Below are 16,653 nucleotides of genomic sequence, written 5' to 3'. Positions count from 1 at the left end.
CCCCGCGCTGCCGCAGCTTCCGGGCCGGGCCGGCGCAGAGCGCAGCCGCAGCCCCGCCCGCCCGCCCCGCGGCTCCCGGCGGGACGGTGCCGGCGCTCAGGGCGGCCCTTCCCGTGCGGCCCGGGCGCGCTCAGCGCACGGCTGGGGGATCCCCCCGCATCTCTGAACATGCCGGCTTGGCGAGGCCAGTGGGAGTCTCGCTCGCTGCCCAGAAAGCCGCCGGCATCCTAGGCTGTATTTAAAGCAGCGTGGTCAGAAGGGTGACGGAGGGGATTCAGCCTCTCTGCTCTGGTGGGACCCCACCTGGAGCGCTGCATCAGCTCGGGGGTCCCCAGCACGGGAAGGACATTGGACCAGTTGGAAAGGGTCCAAGGGAGCGCAGCGATATCAAAAGCCAGAACACCTCTCCTATGAAGATAGGCTGAGAGAGCTGGGCTTGTTTAGCCTGGAGAAACTTCTGTGGAAACCTCATTGAGGCAAATCAGTACTTAACGGGGGCTTATAAAATAGAGAAAAACAGGACTTTTTGCAAGGGTGTGGAGGAAGAGGTTTAAACTAAAAGAGACAAGATTTACATTAGATGTTAGAAAGAAATTATTTGAGAGTGGGGAGGACACTGGCACAGGTCACCCAGAGGAATGAATTGAAGATGCCCCATCCCTGGTAACACTGAGGTGGATGGGCTCTGAACAGCCTGGTCTAGTTGAAGGTATCCCTGCATATGGCAGAAGGGTTGAGCTATTTGATCTCTAACATCCCTTCAAACTGATAATTTTAGTGTTCTGTGAACTCTCATATGTCAAGAAAACTGACTACTGAGACTTGCTGATCAACACAACTCCCTCAGTGGGGAAAGCCAGACACCATGGATTGCCTCTGGCAACAGCCCACAGGGAACACGGCACACGGCTGTGGCTGTGGGGGACAATTTGCATCAACACCAGTATTTGGGGATGAGGGGCATGAGTAACAGCAGGAGACATAGCTGTAAGAGATCAGTGTTCTCTATACAATTCAGGAATTACTGGAATTCAGGTTGTCCTGGTTTCAGCTGAGATAAAGGTAACTTTCTTTCAAGTAGCTGGTACAGTGCTATGTTTTTGATTTAGCAGAACAATGTTGATAACACACTGATGTGTTGCACCATAGGTACTTACTTTATAGAAAGGAGTTTTCAGTGTCCTGTGCTCTGCCACACAGCAGGTACACAAAAGACAGGAGGGAGCACAGCCAGGAGGGTGGACATGAACTGGCCAAGGGGATTTTCCACGCTGTGGAACATCCTGCTCAGTATATAACCTGAGGGAGTTGGGTGGGAGGAGCCCATCACTACTCAGGGACAGGCTGAGCACCAATCCATGATGAGCAATTGTATGATGTCTTACTTGTGTGTCTTGGTTTTATTCCTCTCTTTTTGTTACCTCCCCTTTTTGTTACTATTATTCTACCTTTTTTCCAATTTTTAAACAGTTATGTCAGCCTATGGCTTTTGCCTTTTTTCCAACTCCCTCTATCCTATGGAAGGGGGAGTGGGAGTGAGAAGTAGCTGTGTGATACTTCCTAGAGGAGGTTGAACCATGACAAGGTGAAATACAAGTAGGGTAAGCTGTCACTATATTTTATCACCTTGAAGAAATACCCTTGATTTGCTTAAAGCAGCTATTCTTTAAAATTCACCCTTGTTCCCACCTTCTGCTGCCTCTCCTTAATCACACTCTTGATTGAAAGCTACAGAAGAAAAAAAAAAAAAGTAAAGATACATTGATAATATTGTTAATAAGCTGTGTTTCACATTCATGTTAGTCTGTTACTTCCCTGGGATTATCATCCTTCATTTCATCTACTGCATTAACTCACCCTTCTCCTGTCTGATCCCAGTTTTCCACATACCTCCAAATTTAAACAGGGAAACAGAACCTATCCTTTCTCCATCTGAGAGATGAGCAAGTGTTATGAAAATAAAAAGTTATGTGTATACTGGAATTACCTGCTGTCATCTGAAAAATATCAGAGGTAACTTGTGATACACTTTGAAATACTACTACTTTGATAAATTTGCAATATTTCCAGAGGAATCCTTATTCCATTAACTGGAAAAAAAAACAGAAGAGCTGAACTTCAAGTCTGTGATTTGTGTCTGTTCAAAACTTTTCAGTTATTTCTCCAGATCTGAAAATAGAAATCTGTTTAGTAATCACAGATTACAGAATGTGGCTCAACACAACACATTTTTTATGCAAATACTGAAATTTAGTTAAATATATCAGGCAAGACTTTGGACATTATTTGTGTGAACTGCACTAACGAGACCAGGGTAAATGCATGCTATCCTTGGTATGAAACATAGCTTAGCAGAAGGTAACTTCTAATACTTAAAAATGGTTTATTTTACATGGAAAGAAGCAAATATTTTTCCCAGGACACACAGGACTACTTCTATTTAAATACTTTTAAGTTTTTAACACTGACAAAGAAGAAAAGCTAATTGTAATATTTCACCTCTTTCTTCATCTAACAAGGTAAAAAAGAGTTGTATTTTAATTTTTATATTACATCAATGAGTGCATTTGCTGGCTTAAAATCATGAGAATGTATTTGGTAGTTAAGAGGGAAAGAAATGTACTTTAAGCAAAATTTTAGAGCACTCGTATTTTATAGTAAAAGTTCTGTAGGAGCACTCAGCAAGTGAGAAGCAGCAGGATTGATGCCCTTGTTCTGCAACACTTTTCATTCCTGTTGTCTGGACAAAGGCACTTTGATGGGAGTCCCATGTCCTTGAGAGGCATTGGGAGGAGCAGAGTGAAGCAGCGGAAGCATGCTGGGCCCATAACCTAGAGGCTGATGGATTAAAACCCTATTCTAATGGATTTTCTTGTCTTATGGTGTACAAGACCTAGCAATTCCCAGGAACAAGAAATTGGGCAAGGGAAGCTAGGGACCAGCATGGCAAATTAGGGAACTGCTGATCAGACCAAAAGGAAAGAAGTAAATGCACATATAATGGAAACTAGGACAGGGACCCTGGGAAGAGTATAGAGAAAGATTGGTTATGTAGGGATGAGGTAAGGAAGGCTTTCCAGAAGCTGGAACTGAAACTGGCAAGGGACATAAGGAATAACAAGAAGGGCTTCTACAGGTACGTGAACTAGAAAATGAAGGCCAGAGAAGGTGTAACGTCCCTGATAAACAGTGATGAAAAACTGTTAACTGATGAAGGCTGAGGTATTCCACATTTTTGCTACAGTCTTCAATGGAAACCTGTCTTCCCACACCTCTTGAGTTGATGGACAGCAGGATGGCAACTAGGGGAGCAAAGTGCTTCCTACTGCAAGGGAAGATCAGGTTCATGATGACCTAAGGAACCTGAATTTCCTGTAAGTCTGTAGAACCTAGTGAGATGCATCCCAGGATCCTGAGAACATTCTCTGATGTAGCTCCCAAGCCACTCTCCATGATAACTGAAAAGTCATGGCAGTCAAGTGAAGTCTCAGGTGACTGAAGAAAATGTATCCATCTTTAGAAAGAGAAGAAAGAACAACCTTGGGAACTACTAACCTGTCAACCTCCTCTCTATGCCTGGGAAGATCATGAAACAGGTTCTCCTAGAAATTGTGCTGAGGCACCTGGAGGACAGAGAGGTGATTTGGGACAACCAGCACAGCTTCACCAAGGGTAACCTTGCCTGATCAACCTGGTAACCTTCGTGCTTGAGTGACTCCAACAGTGGACAAATGAAGGGATACAGATGGTATTTGTCTGGACTTCTGTAAAGCCTTTTAGATGGTCCCCCACACATCTGTGTGAGATGTGGGTGAGAAGCTGGACATGCCCCAGTCATGGCACTCACAGCCCAGAGAGCCAAACCTGTCCTGGGATGCATCCAGAGCCCTGTGGGCAGCAGGGGAGGGAGGGGATTCTAGGTGTGAATACAATTTGGTGTTTATGTGCATGTAATAAAAATAGACAGAAGTCATTTTTTGACTTCTTTATTTGATTTTAACAGATACAACAAATTAAGATGGAATAGGGGAAATAATTTGCTTTTCCCCATTATTTAAAACAAAGAAAAAGAAAATATTTTTGAAATATTTTTATCCCCATGGCAAAGATCACACAATGTATTTTATTTCAACAGTATAAAAAAAAGCTTTCTATCGTTAAAAAACCTAGTAGTAGTAAAAGTAAAAGAAACTCCATTTGTCACATTTACATTCTACAATTTGTAGATACTTTTAGGAAGCCCATGAATACCGGCCACACATTTGATAACCATGGCAGGAGAAAACTCTCTCAAGATTTTCTTTCTGAGGATTTGTTCATTTGTAATTCAGTGCCAACATTGGAGCCTTTATTTCAGTTTCTATTACCTGCACTAATGATTCTGTTCTTGTATTACTCAATCAGTGAAGCCTTTCTAACTTGGCCTGTAGAGATTTAAAATTCCCAATAGTAGTCTGCACCATTAGTGTAGGGCTCATGGACTGAAGTTCAACCAGGTAGCAACTAACAGCATCCAAGCAAACATTTGTGAATCGTCGCCTGCAAACAAAACACAGAATAACAATGAGCTCCTTTTTAATCCTGTATCTCAGAATTCATCTGAACTAGAACATGAGAATTCTTTGAGTTGCAATGGAATAGTGTACCAGTAAGACATCTGTCAGCTACTTCTAAGTATTTAACTACTCATTAAGAGAAATTTATTTTTGAAATCTAATGCCTGTGACTACGGCATAATGGGAAAATAAATGACTCATTACTATTTATCTGATATTAAATACTTTAAAAGCATGATACAGTTTATAGCAATGTGAAATATTTAGATACTACTTTAGATATTATTATAGTCAATCTATAAGTTATTAATGTAGATAGCAGTTAAAATGTCATAAATTATAATTAAATCTCAATTTATGTATTATTGAAAGAAGTATTAAAATCAGACAGCATTCACTGAAGTTCTAATAGAGTATTTAAATCAACCAACCATAAAAGACCAATAAAGTGATAAAAGATAGAAGTACACTGTATGTGAACAGGGGATATTTTATGTACATTTTTCAAAAGAATCAGCAACATCTATGTTTAGAAGAGTTATCAAGACTTTGCCTAGTTCTGGTTTTTGTTTTTGAGACAAGATAGTTCTGACTGAAGTTCATATAGTCTATTCAAATAAAAATTGTAAAAGCTAGAGGTGATATGCAGGCAACTTTTTCAAGTACTTAGCTATCTTTTTCGCTAGAAACTTTTTCTATTATTACACCTAAATTTCTTCCTGGTGTGAACTAAGCTGAATTTTAGTCTTGAAGACTGATTCATCATCGACCTCTTATAAACAATTGGGGAAGATCCATCCCAATGTTTAGTTTTCTCTTTCCTAGAGTAACTCAGAGCTTCTAGAATTTGTACATGAAACAGTTCACTATTTCAATTAAAAAATGCCCAATTTGTGTTTTCCCCCACTTTCACACACTGCAACAGATTTGTCTGAACTAGTCCTTAGAGTATATTGCCAAAAAACCACAAAATAATCCTCTCAGTTCCTCAAGTATCTTCAGTGATGTGACGAAAATTACCTTTGTGGAAGTAGTTTAGAAGGCAGACTTCAACAAGTTTCTGCCAAATGGTTTTGAATGACAAGTGTTAGGAATAAAATATTAATTTCACCCTAAATAAGAAAAGCTTTGGGAATTGCTAGAGTGAAGTATTTTAGAATATTTTATGTTTCACTATTCATTAGGATATAACTATCCTTTTACCTCATAGGTACTCTGCTTGGATCCTGTACAAATCCTGACAGTAATACATGAATACACTCCAAGAGGTGCAAAGGCTTTTTCATTCTACTCCAATATGGATCCTAAAAGAAAAAACAAACCACAAAATATTAAGGACACAAACATGAAGGAGACAAGACAAAAAAAAGTATCGTGTGTACAGGAATTGCCAGCTGTGCAAGTATTTACTTATTGTATCAAGAAAGTTAGATTAATAGGAATTCTACTTTCATCTATATTTAGGCCTACATTTAAACATTATTTTAAATTACATAGTAAATATATATAAATTTAACTCAGTTTTCCATTTCCACAAAGTCAAACTTCTTTGCTTATTGCATTAATAGATCAGAGATTTAGTAATACAACAAATTTTAATCATTATTAGGAAACAAATAAAATTAATATACTCAATATATGCTGTTCCTTCTGCAACATAAGAATTCTAATCCTATTTCAGCCTAAACTAGCTCCAGATGAACTAAAAGAATTTACAAATTTCCTCATCATGCTCTGGTACTGAAATGAATAAAATCCACAGATTTTATTCACAGGGAGAAAATGCAGCTTTTTAAAAGTCTTTGAGTAAAGAAAGCAAAGTTTTGAATGTATATTTTGTTATTTCCTTCCTTATATTATTTCATGTTTCCCATTAAAGAGAGACCTTGATAATAGTTGAACACAGAATTTTTATTTTGTGCAATTTTCCTTACCCGTGCTTTGAAAAGCTGGTCATACACTTCAAGCAGCCTTGGCAATGGCACTCCAATTTCTTGCATGGTGTATGTTACAAAACCTACATCCCAGTTCAAAGTGCAGACTTGTTGCTCTAGAAACTGCACTAGAAAATCTGGAGGACATAAATGAGGGAACATTTATATTCCAACTTGTTACTGGGAGTCCATGAAACAAAGGCATTTAAATAATTTACTATCAGCAGTGCATGGCAAGGATTACTCATACTTAGTATTTTGTTACCATTTTGCCTTGCAACTATGTTGTGGAGAAAAACTCAGAAACTTTTGTTTCCACACAAAACACATACTATGAATACCTTTGCTAGAATGGCCAGAAAATCTATTGAACCTTGTTTAAGTGCCCGTAACAATTAACAGGGTATTGGTCAGCACAAAATGTTCATATTTAATGTTAGTTGCACATTATTTTAGTATTATAAAATAAAATAAGGTTTACTGCTGAACAATATATTTGTCAGATTTTTATATAATAGCACATTTTCAAAACATAGAGCATCAGAAAATCAGAAATTTTAAAAACTAGCCAGAAATCTCCCGAATAATTTTCAGAATCTACTTCTTCAAATGGCAGATGGCTCATATAGAATTTCAAGTGACAGCAGATAAATGTGCTTGCTTAAAATCTTAAATGTATAAATACACATTTTGTACTTTGTGCTTTGATGCAAACAAACTTTACTACTTTCTAAAATGGGATCTGCACAGCCATTCAAAAGTAACTGCTGCTGCCACCTAAACTTCATTAATTTCCCATTTCTTTTGAGATTAAAAAATGAGAAACATTTCTTAGTTTAAAACTTTTTCTAAGAGTAAAAAAAAAAAAGCTGAAACTCATCCATCAAACACATATGCTTATTTACTATGCAGGCTAACAACTTGCCTAAAGGAAAGTAGCGAGGTGTGCCAGCATAGATCTTTCCAAGCAATGCTAGCTTCAGACAAAGTGCTTGCATTCTGTCAGCAGGGCTCAGAGATACACTGTCGCTCAACTCTGGAAATGAAAAGAAAAAGCTTAGAGAGAACTTCACGAAAAGTACCACATTTATACAAAATTACACTAAGGCACCTAAATTTATAAATAATAAATGAAAATCTTACACTCTTGTCAACAAAAAAAATCAGCACATGGAAGTAAAAGTACAACCTTTTCTGGTGTGTTTGCATGTACATTAAGTCTTTATGCTTCTGTGAAGTTCCATGCAAACCTACTTAAACTACAAACAAACAAAACCACATTCCAGAACCCCACAACAAACACACTACCACATAGCTTTTCCCTTAGATCTCTGATCAATGTTAGCACAATGGTAAACTTGAGCCCAAAAACCAAGGTGGGGGAAAAACCCCCAAACAATCAAAACCAACAGAAACAGAGAGTGAATTACTAACTGATGGTAAAGGATGAGAGAGATCATCAGAACTCCTACTCTATTAAGACCTACCTTTTTCAATGATTTCTTGCCAGAGAGTTTGCACCAAGATAGGATCAGAATGACCTGCACAATGTATAATTGCAAGCTTACACTCCGAGAGCTTAAAAGGGTCAGCAAATTCTCCATACAACTGGAAGAAAAATTACCAAGCTTTACTTTTCACATAGGATCAAATTAAGTCTTAAAAATCAGTTGTTTCTTATTTTGTCTGAAAGACTAGTAAATATGCAACGTAACTGTTATCAACCACTAAAATTTTTTTTGCTACGTTTAGTTTAATTTCTTAGATAAAACACTAAATTTTATATGAATTAGAAATGAAAACTTAATTTTCCATTAATTTTTTCTGTGTGGTAAGAAATTTAAGAGATGTTATAATGAAGATAAACATGTGAAAGAAATTAAAATACTGAAGATTGAAAGTATTATCTTACTAATAAAGTACAGAAAATTACAGTCCAGGGTAACAGACATTCTGAGACCAGGAATGATAAGCTGCCTATTACTCTTCCTAGTCATTCTTTGCAAAACATTTTTTCTCCTCAAAATTTGATTAACTGGACTTTAACACAAGGAAATTTTAATCACCTTTGTTATATCCATCAGCTCAGCATCAAGCTGGGAGATTGCATCTTGTACTGAAGAATGATGGGAATACTGCCGCTGTAATGTTTCTTGTATTTGAAGCTGGATCCTTGCAACCTTGTTTAAGAGGAAAATACAGTATTTCAAGATTGAATTAATTTAATCAAAATACACCCAGAATTAACTTTAGCTTATTTAAATGTAGAAATATTGCCGCTTACACCATTAAGTCTATTTTCATCAGCCTAACTTTACAGGATGAAAGCAAAGAAATCCGTTTATACAGAACTGGTAGTAAAACTGTTATGTGCCAATGAGACAAAGTGAAATATTGCATTTACAGTGTAGCTTAGATTAATATTTTCTCTTACTTCCATTTTCTCTTCTAGTTCATGTAGGAATTCACCATCTGCAGCTAAAGAGGATATGGCAGTGGAACTTTTGGCACTCAAAATGGCACGTGCAATGTATTCAAGACGCTGCTGAAGAGAAATTTCTGTGCTGCAAAATAAATATTCATAATAAAATGAGTACTTAATATAATTATTTTAGGGTTAGTTATATTCTAGCTAGACTCTGGGAAGTAATATGTGCCTTTTCCAGATTTTACTAAATCATGCATGACACAATGCAACCACATAGCCCTTTTGCTGCACGCTCAGTTCTAGTGTACTTCTCAATAAGAACTGGCCACTTAATAAGTTGTAATTACAGGAAATACATTGTAAAGTAATGTATAATAGAAAAATAAACATTATCACTGATTTCCAGTAATTGCCTAGATTTAAAGCTAACACACCTATTTTTTTTTTTTTTTTTAGAAAACCTCCTTTTTAAAAAGTACTTACACAAAATATTTTGATTTTGTTTTTTTCAGTTTCTCCCTAGTTACCTAAATATATATACAATAGAGCACATGTAATTCATACCTATGGAGGTCAGCCAACTTGGCCAAGACTCTAGCAGCATTACTAAAATTTCTGTTTTTTTCAAAGTATCTCCAGAGTAAATCCATATAGCGGACTTTGTTTTGGTCAATCTTGGTCATCCGCACCAGGTAGGGCTCCAAAAAGGGGGCAGTAACCTGAAGACATCAGAAAGATAACAGTTATACTCTTGCTCTTCCCTGCCTTCTAAGCATTATTACCTCTCCCAGTTCACTGTGTATAGACAAGCTCACCTGTAACAGCTTGTCTGCCAAGTCAGCTTGTATCAACCAATTGTAAAGTGCAATACTGAAGAGCTCATCTGTTGAACGCTGAGCCAGCTTTAGCATTTGTTCAAACTAAGGGGAAAAAAGGTCAGAACTGCTATTAAAGAAGTGGTTACATTACTTTAAGTCTTGAATAACCATGTGATGATACTTAGGTTCACATTATTTGCATGTCATAATTTCCATGGGTGCTCTAGATACTGAGGCCAATTCATGACAAACCTTCACTTCATTAAACTACTCCACAATTTAATTAAAATAATAAATTCTAGATCCCTTCAAATCACACTGTTCTCTGGAGTGCAGTCATGACTTTTTTGTGAGTTTCTTACATGATGTCCAGCTTCTTCATTGCTTAACATATTGGGATCAGATGACAGCATTGGAGGACCTGGCTTTTTGGGTACACTGGGAGACTGAGGAGCAGCTTTACTTTGATTCACCAACTCTTGAAGGGTGTCAGTGATACACTTGTAGCTGTTCAATCTGTAAACAGAGCAAAAGAAAATAAAAGCCTCATAATTTTCATTGCAACTGTCTATAAAATAATTCTTTCAAGTGTGTTATTGTATGCCTTTGTAGACAGTTACTAAGATTTAAAGAATATTGTCAGCTTCTTGTCAGCTGGATCTCACAATCTAGTTTGTTCTTGTTCATCTTTTTAAGAAGTATTTCTGTAGTGTTCTGATCACAATGTTTTCTGCATCTGTTACCCCATTTCAGATTAAGTTGCTGCCATATTAATCATAATCAAGGAGAGCATGATGGGCAAAAATATTTATATTGTGTCCCTTATCATAAAATGCTTATTTATTATGACCCTGCATTCCTTGTTTAAAAGAGCTACTTTCCCAGTCACTTGAAATAAAGCATATCATATAATCATCATAAATTATCCTGAAAACTTGCCTTTCTTGAAAAGCTTGGAGTCCAACAACATCTTCTTCTGGTTCTCCATTTTTATAGAAATGAAGGCCAAGACCTTGGGGATCTTTCTTTTCAGCTGCTGTAAGAGAGAGCTCTACCACTCCCTCATAGAAACGCACTAGGAAAATCAGAACAAGTATCACTGTTCATTATTGTATTACATTCACAACAAAATGGTAAGTGACATCAAACATTTCTCAAGCAAAGCTACACTACTCACTCTGGTCCATATAATTTAAAATCTACACTTGTTCCCACCTGTGGCATTTATATGTAAATTTGAAGTTAAGATACTAAGTTGCATAGAATGTCCTGCACAACACATAATACTGTGCAGATGCCCATTTCTTAGCTGTTACATAATTTAAATGTATATGTAACTGATATAGTGCACTAATTAGGATTCAGAACCATCTTTCAAACAGTGTATTTTGTATAAAAGGTACCTGCTTACATAGAATCTAGTGGAATATTTCAGCCAAATATATGAAACAAATAGACACTGCAATATAAAGTAAATACATGGGACTATTTTAATATAGAAATGGATTTCTTGGTTGGCTTGTTAAATCTAGAAAGGTTTTAAAAAAAGAAAAGGCTGGCACATTTTAATTTTAAGATTAATTAAGCAATTGTTTATCGTAAAAAACTACAAAACTGAGTAAAAAGTTAGCAGAAAAAAAAAAAAAAAACCCAAACAGAAAAGATGGCATGAAAGCACACCATGAAATTATTCAGCATGATCAGTGACTGGCTCTTACCCTGCCTGTACTGTGCACAAACATTAGCAAGGTCTACTTGATTGCTGATCTTCTGGTACTCTTTCAGTGACTCCCTCAGCATCTTCTCTTTTTCTGTTTTGCTTTGAGCTTGTCGAGATCGCTGAAGAAGTTCATTTGCCTAAAAACAAATACAAAATGGAAATTATTAACACGAGCACATCATGAACAGATCATGGATACTGTCAATGAGCTATTATTCTAATTTCAAAGCTGAAACAGAAGAAAAGACCATCCTCTCAAATGCACTCTCTGGTCAGTAAGTTTCCAGCAGAAAGGCTACAACACATTAGAAGAGCTGAAGACTTAACCAACTGGTTGCCTGCTCTCTCCTCACCAGTTACTTGTTTCACATTTATTTAAAAAGCTTCAAAGACCTAAGTTCTTAAACACAATTGTATGTCACTAATTCCAGTAAACTGTGGAATGGACAAAAACCAAGATACTATGCTGAGAAAGACTGGAATAAGACAACATTTTATCAACATAAAGAAGACAGAGTTAAGATTAGAGATCAGATTAGAGTTAAGAGACTATGAAAATAACTGCAAATGCACCAAATAATTTTTGTGTAATGTTCAGCATTAATCAGTTAAAGACGAAAATATGCCCACAACTTAACTTCATCTTCTTCTGCTTCTGAAACTACTTGAGCATAATAATGACTTACAAGCTGCCCAATGTATCTCATTTGTGTATGTTCTCAAGTTGTGTTTGGGTGCTGTAAAAATCTGAAAGTGCACTTACCTTTGAACACACAGCATCATCAGTGCTATAAAGAAGAGGGCAGATATCTTGCAAATGGGCAATGATTCCATCCACAGCTGCATTATCTCTGATGTAACAGTTTATAAGAGAGGCAATGAGTGCTCCAGTCAACTCTCTATCTCTAATCACCAAGTCTTTAAAAGCAGTAACCTTTAGCTGTTCTTGAAGCTCCTGAAGATGAGACAGAATTTTATTAGTTGACCAAATCTTTTACTTGACCCTGTTTAGAAATGTCTGAATGTTCCAGCATCAAAATTAACTGTTTCTAAGAATTAAAAGATACAAAACTCCAATGACTAGAATGTACAGCAGAGAAACACATTATTTAAAATACACATTTTATAGCAAAATAAAAATAATAAAGCAAGGGCTACTACTAAAGGCCTTGCTGGATGCCTAAGGACAGTGAAAAACTCCTTAACAGACTTTCTCTACCATCTTCACTATATGTCCCTCTGTTTCAGATCTCTGACAGTAAGAATGGAATTAACAGTTCCTTTTACTTCACAGGGCACTTTCAGAACGCATACCCTATGAGACTGTCAAAGTTTTTAATATTCAGAAGAATAAAAATGACAGATTCAATAAAAGCAGGAGTTTGGAAAGTTCAGGGTCTGAACTCATTTTGCTTTTCAAGATTAAATTACACTGGAGGTTTCTAATCTTTAAAAGTTTATTATGAATATTTGTGCACATAGTTGCCAGTAGGGTATAGGTAGTGTCTGTATAGTGTCGACAGATGATACTAACAGCATGATAATACAGCTACAGCTACTGAAGACAAAGGAAAACATTTTACTTGTTAAACAGTTAGTTAGCCGCTTGTCCAACACAAATAAAAGTTGCACAAAGCTCCCCAGTGCAACACTGAAGAGCAACAGCTTCTGTGCCTCTGTAAGGCTTTAAAATAATTCTTTTTGAGAACAAAAAATACAACTTCTCAAATAACCCTACCAAATTTTAGGACAAAATGCCCAGTATTCAAATTAATAGCTTTTTTCAATGGTTGGCTATGAATTCAACATCAGCAAAGGGCGCACAGCAATAGTACCCTTTGTTCTACAAGTTTCCTTCTTTACAAACCAGGAGCCTGAAAGAACTGGGATCATTTAGCCTGGAGGCTTAGAGGGCAATATGTGGGATCTTAGTAATATTTTTGAGAAAGTGTAAGGAATGCAGAGTCAGGTTTTACTCAGTGGTAACCAATAACAGGACACTGCACAATGGTAAAAAATTGAAGTGAAGGAAATTACACCTGAATAGAAATCTTTCTTGCTCTAAAGGTGGTTCAACACTGGAACAGGTTGCTCAGAAACACTGTGGAGTTCTCACCTTTATAGATATAAAAATTCTTACTGGACACAGTCCTGTAAGCTGCCCCTGCTTTGAGAATCAATTAGATTATTACCCCCACTGCAAAGGGGACAGGTGATCTCCAGTGGTTCCTCCCAACCTCAGCTGTTCTGTGCTACATTCAGGTACCCTACTTACACAGAAGAGCAAGGACTCTATTACCCTACTGCTTTCCATCTTTCACCAAGACTAAGGCAAAGAGTGAATTCCACTTGGCTGGAATATGCTGGTCTATTCTTTTCAGAACATTTTGTAGAATGTGCTTAAGGTAAAAAACCAGTAATTTATAAATGAGACTCAGTATTAATTATCAATAAAAGTAGAACAATTTATTGTTAGTGACTCTTCCAATTGCATAAAATTGAGTAATTGTGTCAATACATGTCAGTCTCTTAAACACTTGTGACCATGTATGAAAAAATTTGTGTGTGGTTTAAAATTCGTATGTTTCTCAATTAATTTAAGTAACAGTCTCTTGGGAATACTTAGGTAGCAAAAGAAATTCAGCTGATTAGTACAAACAAATTAAAATTGTATTATCCAGATCTTACCTTCTGAAGCTCACCTACAGCAACACTGAATTGGTGCTCACATAGCAACTTCCATAAAGCCAGTGCCTGGCAGGTCTTGCGAACAAGCTGCTGGATGCCTTGAAGTGAAGTCTTCTCAGTTAGCTGTGCCTCAGCTGAAAAACAAGAGACTGTCAGCAAGAGCTGTTCCACATGTTTCAAAACAGCATGTAAGTTTTTGAAGTTTTTCGGTAACCATATCCTTAACTTTCTATCTTTTTTTCTCTTCCATTGTTGATTAATGCTGCCTAGCTCTCTTGGGAGATAAATGCCATGTTAACACTGCCCCAAAACAAACAACCCTCTATTAACATTTATTTAAACTATGCAACAAAGGAATCGTACTCTCTGAAAAACAAGTATGGTTTCCTGTGCACTAGATTTACACATCAGTCTTAAATTTTTACTTTTGCTTCAAATATAGGTATGAATGTATTTCTGCTGAACATAAAAGAAATCAAATTAAACCCATACATATTCCCTTTTGTTTGATTACCTGTACTTACTTGTAAAGAAAACACTTCCATTTACAACTGTGGTCAATACTGTCTACACTATCTTTAAAGCAACAACTACTCCAAAAACTACAACATTTAAATCTGGTAAGATGTATTATACAAACTGAAAGGATGATGTTTTCATACTTATAACATAGGCAGAACATAATTGCAACAATTTATGTTTACTTTTGAGTGTTTACACTTCACAAATGAGGTTAAAAATAATTACATTGTGTCATTCGGCAATCTAAAAGCATTGATGAACTCGATAAAGAATAAAAATAAAATTATTAAAGGTCTACCAAATCCTACATAGTAACTTACAGAAAATGTTTACATTTACACTATTAAAAGCCCAGGATTACACACACGGACCACTAACATTCTCAATTCCATATATGCAGTAACAACATTTCTCAACTTGCCTGCAAGTGCTGGGTAGAAGCTGCACTATAAGAAGACAAGAATTCAAATGGGCTGTGTAACAGACCTCATATTTCTAAACAAAGTTTTGTAGACATTTCAATGACTGTACCTTTGGAAACCTGAACTACAGTAGTTTTTTAAGATGACATCATGCTCACTTGTCTCATAAAATAACAGCTTAATAAATGCTATCTTGTAAATATAAATGGTTGTGCAGCTACTAAGTACTGTAGTGAGGAGATTAAACAAACTTATCCATAATGGAGAACATTAGGAAGGAAAAAAGGAGACAGGTAAGTGTGCAAAACAATGGCATGATATTTAACATATAAAATGTGTGTGTAAAAAAGGCCTTTTTATTCAGATGATTTAACAAGAAAAGTGAGAAAGGCAACATTCAAATGCACCATTCCTTGATACCTCCTGTTCAAAAACAATTACATACCATGATATTTCCTTTGGAGTTCTTGCTGGACTTGCTGAGAACTTCCACCATCAGGCCGCATAAAACCCAGAAGTCTCTGCTGTAGATTGGCTGGTGTGCTGAAACTGCAATTTAAAAAAAAAACCAAAAAAACACTAATATGATTACAAATACCAAATCCCTTAAAAATGAATGTAACCAACTCATTTTTAGCATCTGAATGTTGCAGCAGGAAAATATACGAACACTTCAACTCAGCAAAACACCTATGGTAGTTTTTCAAAAGCTGGAACATTAAATACCACATGTAAATTTACCAAAATTAATAATACCTTGGGTTTCCAAGTGCTCCTACTGTAGCAAACTGTGAATTTCTATCCAAAAATTCTTGTAAACCTTTTAGTTCTTGTAGTACACATTCCAGCATACGGGATGGAACACTGCTTTCTATCTACAAAAGAAAGCAAACTTCTTTACAGAAAGCTGGGTTTTCAAACTTCTTTTCCAAAAAAATTCAGTTTTAAGCTAACATCACTGAAAAGATAAATAAGAGGGTACAACAAATAAATTGTGTGCTAGTAACAGATCACTGGAACACAACATAATTATATCACATTCATTGAGGAAGCATACATGTGAAGAGGCAGGAGTCCTCTGCAGATATACAGTATTCAAGATGCTACTTTCTTTGCCCCCAATAACTAAATCAGCTATGCTTTACTACTTCCAACTCTAAGCTAGAACTCTAAGGATTGAGCCCTGGATTCTATTAACAGCCACTGCCAGAAAAGATTTTATTTTCATCATGGACAAAAAATGAAACAGCAAGATGTTAGTTCAAAAAAATTTCATGATTTGCCTATGTCCTTCCACAACTGCAGTGACTATACCAAATCACTAAAGCATTTTGTTTTTAGGGTTTGTCTGGAGGGAGCATGCACAAACCCTAAGTGGGTATCAAGGAAGTGACATCAGTAAACATGGAGAAAACCAGTCATTGCTAATTAAGAGCAGAGATTAAATTAGTTTGGTTTCTTAGAAAGTATTATTTAAAATCAGAGCTTTAAAGGACAACTAATTATCATTTAAGAGCTCAGCACTTAAGAAAACAGTGACATGGCAAACGATTGGTTTGTACCAA

General features: G+C 36.5%; 1 protein-coding gene across 2 annotated transcripts in view; it reads right to left on the bottom strand.

Annotated features, from left to right (window-relative positions):
• Positions 1 to 3,970: 3,970 nt before the first annotated feature.
• Positions 3,971 to 16,653, bottom strand: part of NUP155 (nucleoporin 155) — a 31,551-nt gene continuing 18,868 nt past the window's right edge. For both annotated transcript variants that reach the window (XM_054651991.2, XM_054651992.2), the window contains 16 exons: positions 15,845 to 15,963; positions 15,534 to 15,637; positions 14,145 to 14,278; positions 12,220 to 12,411; positions 11,455 to 11,593; positions 10,676 to 10,811; positions 10,099 to 10,252; positions 9,734 to 9,838; positions 9,483 to 9,637; positions 8,925 to 9,054; positions 8,557 to 8,670; positions 7,978 to 8,098; positions 7,416 to 7,526; positions 6,491 to 6,627; positions 5,760 to 5,860; positions 3,971 to 4,539 (listed from right to left, as the gene is read on the bottom strand). In XM_054651991.2, coding sequence (XP_054507966.2) covers positions 4,401 to 4,539; positions 5,760 to 5,860; positions 6,491 to 6,627; positions 7,416 to 7,526; positions 7,978 to 8,098; positions 8,557 to 8,670; positions 8,925 to 9,054; positions 9,483 to 9,637; positions 9,734 to 9,838; positions 10,099 to 10,252; positions 10,676 to 10,811; positions 11,455 to 11,593; positions 12,220 to 12,411; positions 14,145 to 14,278; positions 15,534 to 15,637; positions 15,845 to 15,963 — 2,091 coding nt within the window. In that variant the 3' untranslated portion in view covers positions 3,971 to 4,400. The remainder of the gene's footprint in view (positions 4,540 to 5,759; positions 5,861 to 6,490; positions 6,628 to 7,415; positions 7,527 to 7,977; positions 8,099 to 8,556; positions 8,671 to 8,924; positions 9,055 to 9,482; positions 9,638 to 9,733; positions 9,839 to 10,098; positions 10,253 to 10,675; positions 10,812 to 11,454; positions 11,594 to 12,219; positions 12,412 to 14,144; positions 14,279 to 15,533; positions 15,638 to 15,844; positions 15,964 to 16,653) is intronic.

Source organism: Agelaius phoeniceus, chromosome Z (assembly GCF_051311805.1).
Source record: "Agelaius phoeniceus isolate bAgePho1 chromosome Z, bAgePho1.hap1, whole genome shotgun sequence".
In the NCBI taxonomy this organism is placed as follows: domain Eukaryota; kingdom Metazoa; phylum Chordata; class Aves; order Passeriformes; family Icteridae; genus Agelaius; species Agelaius phoeniceus.
Note: the sequence above shows the minus strand (reverse complement) of the source record. Positions and strands in the feature narration are given on the sequence as shown.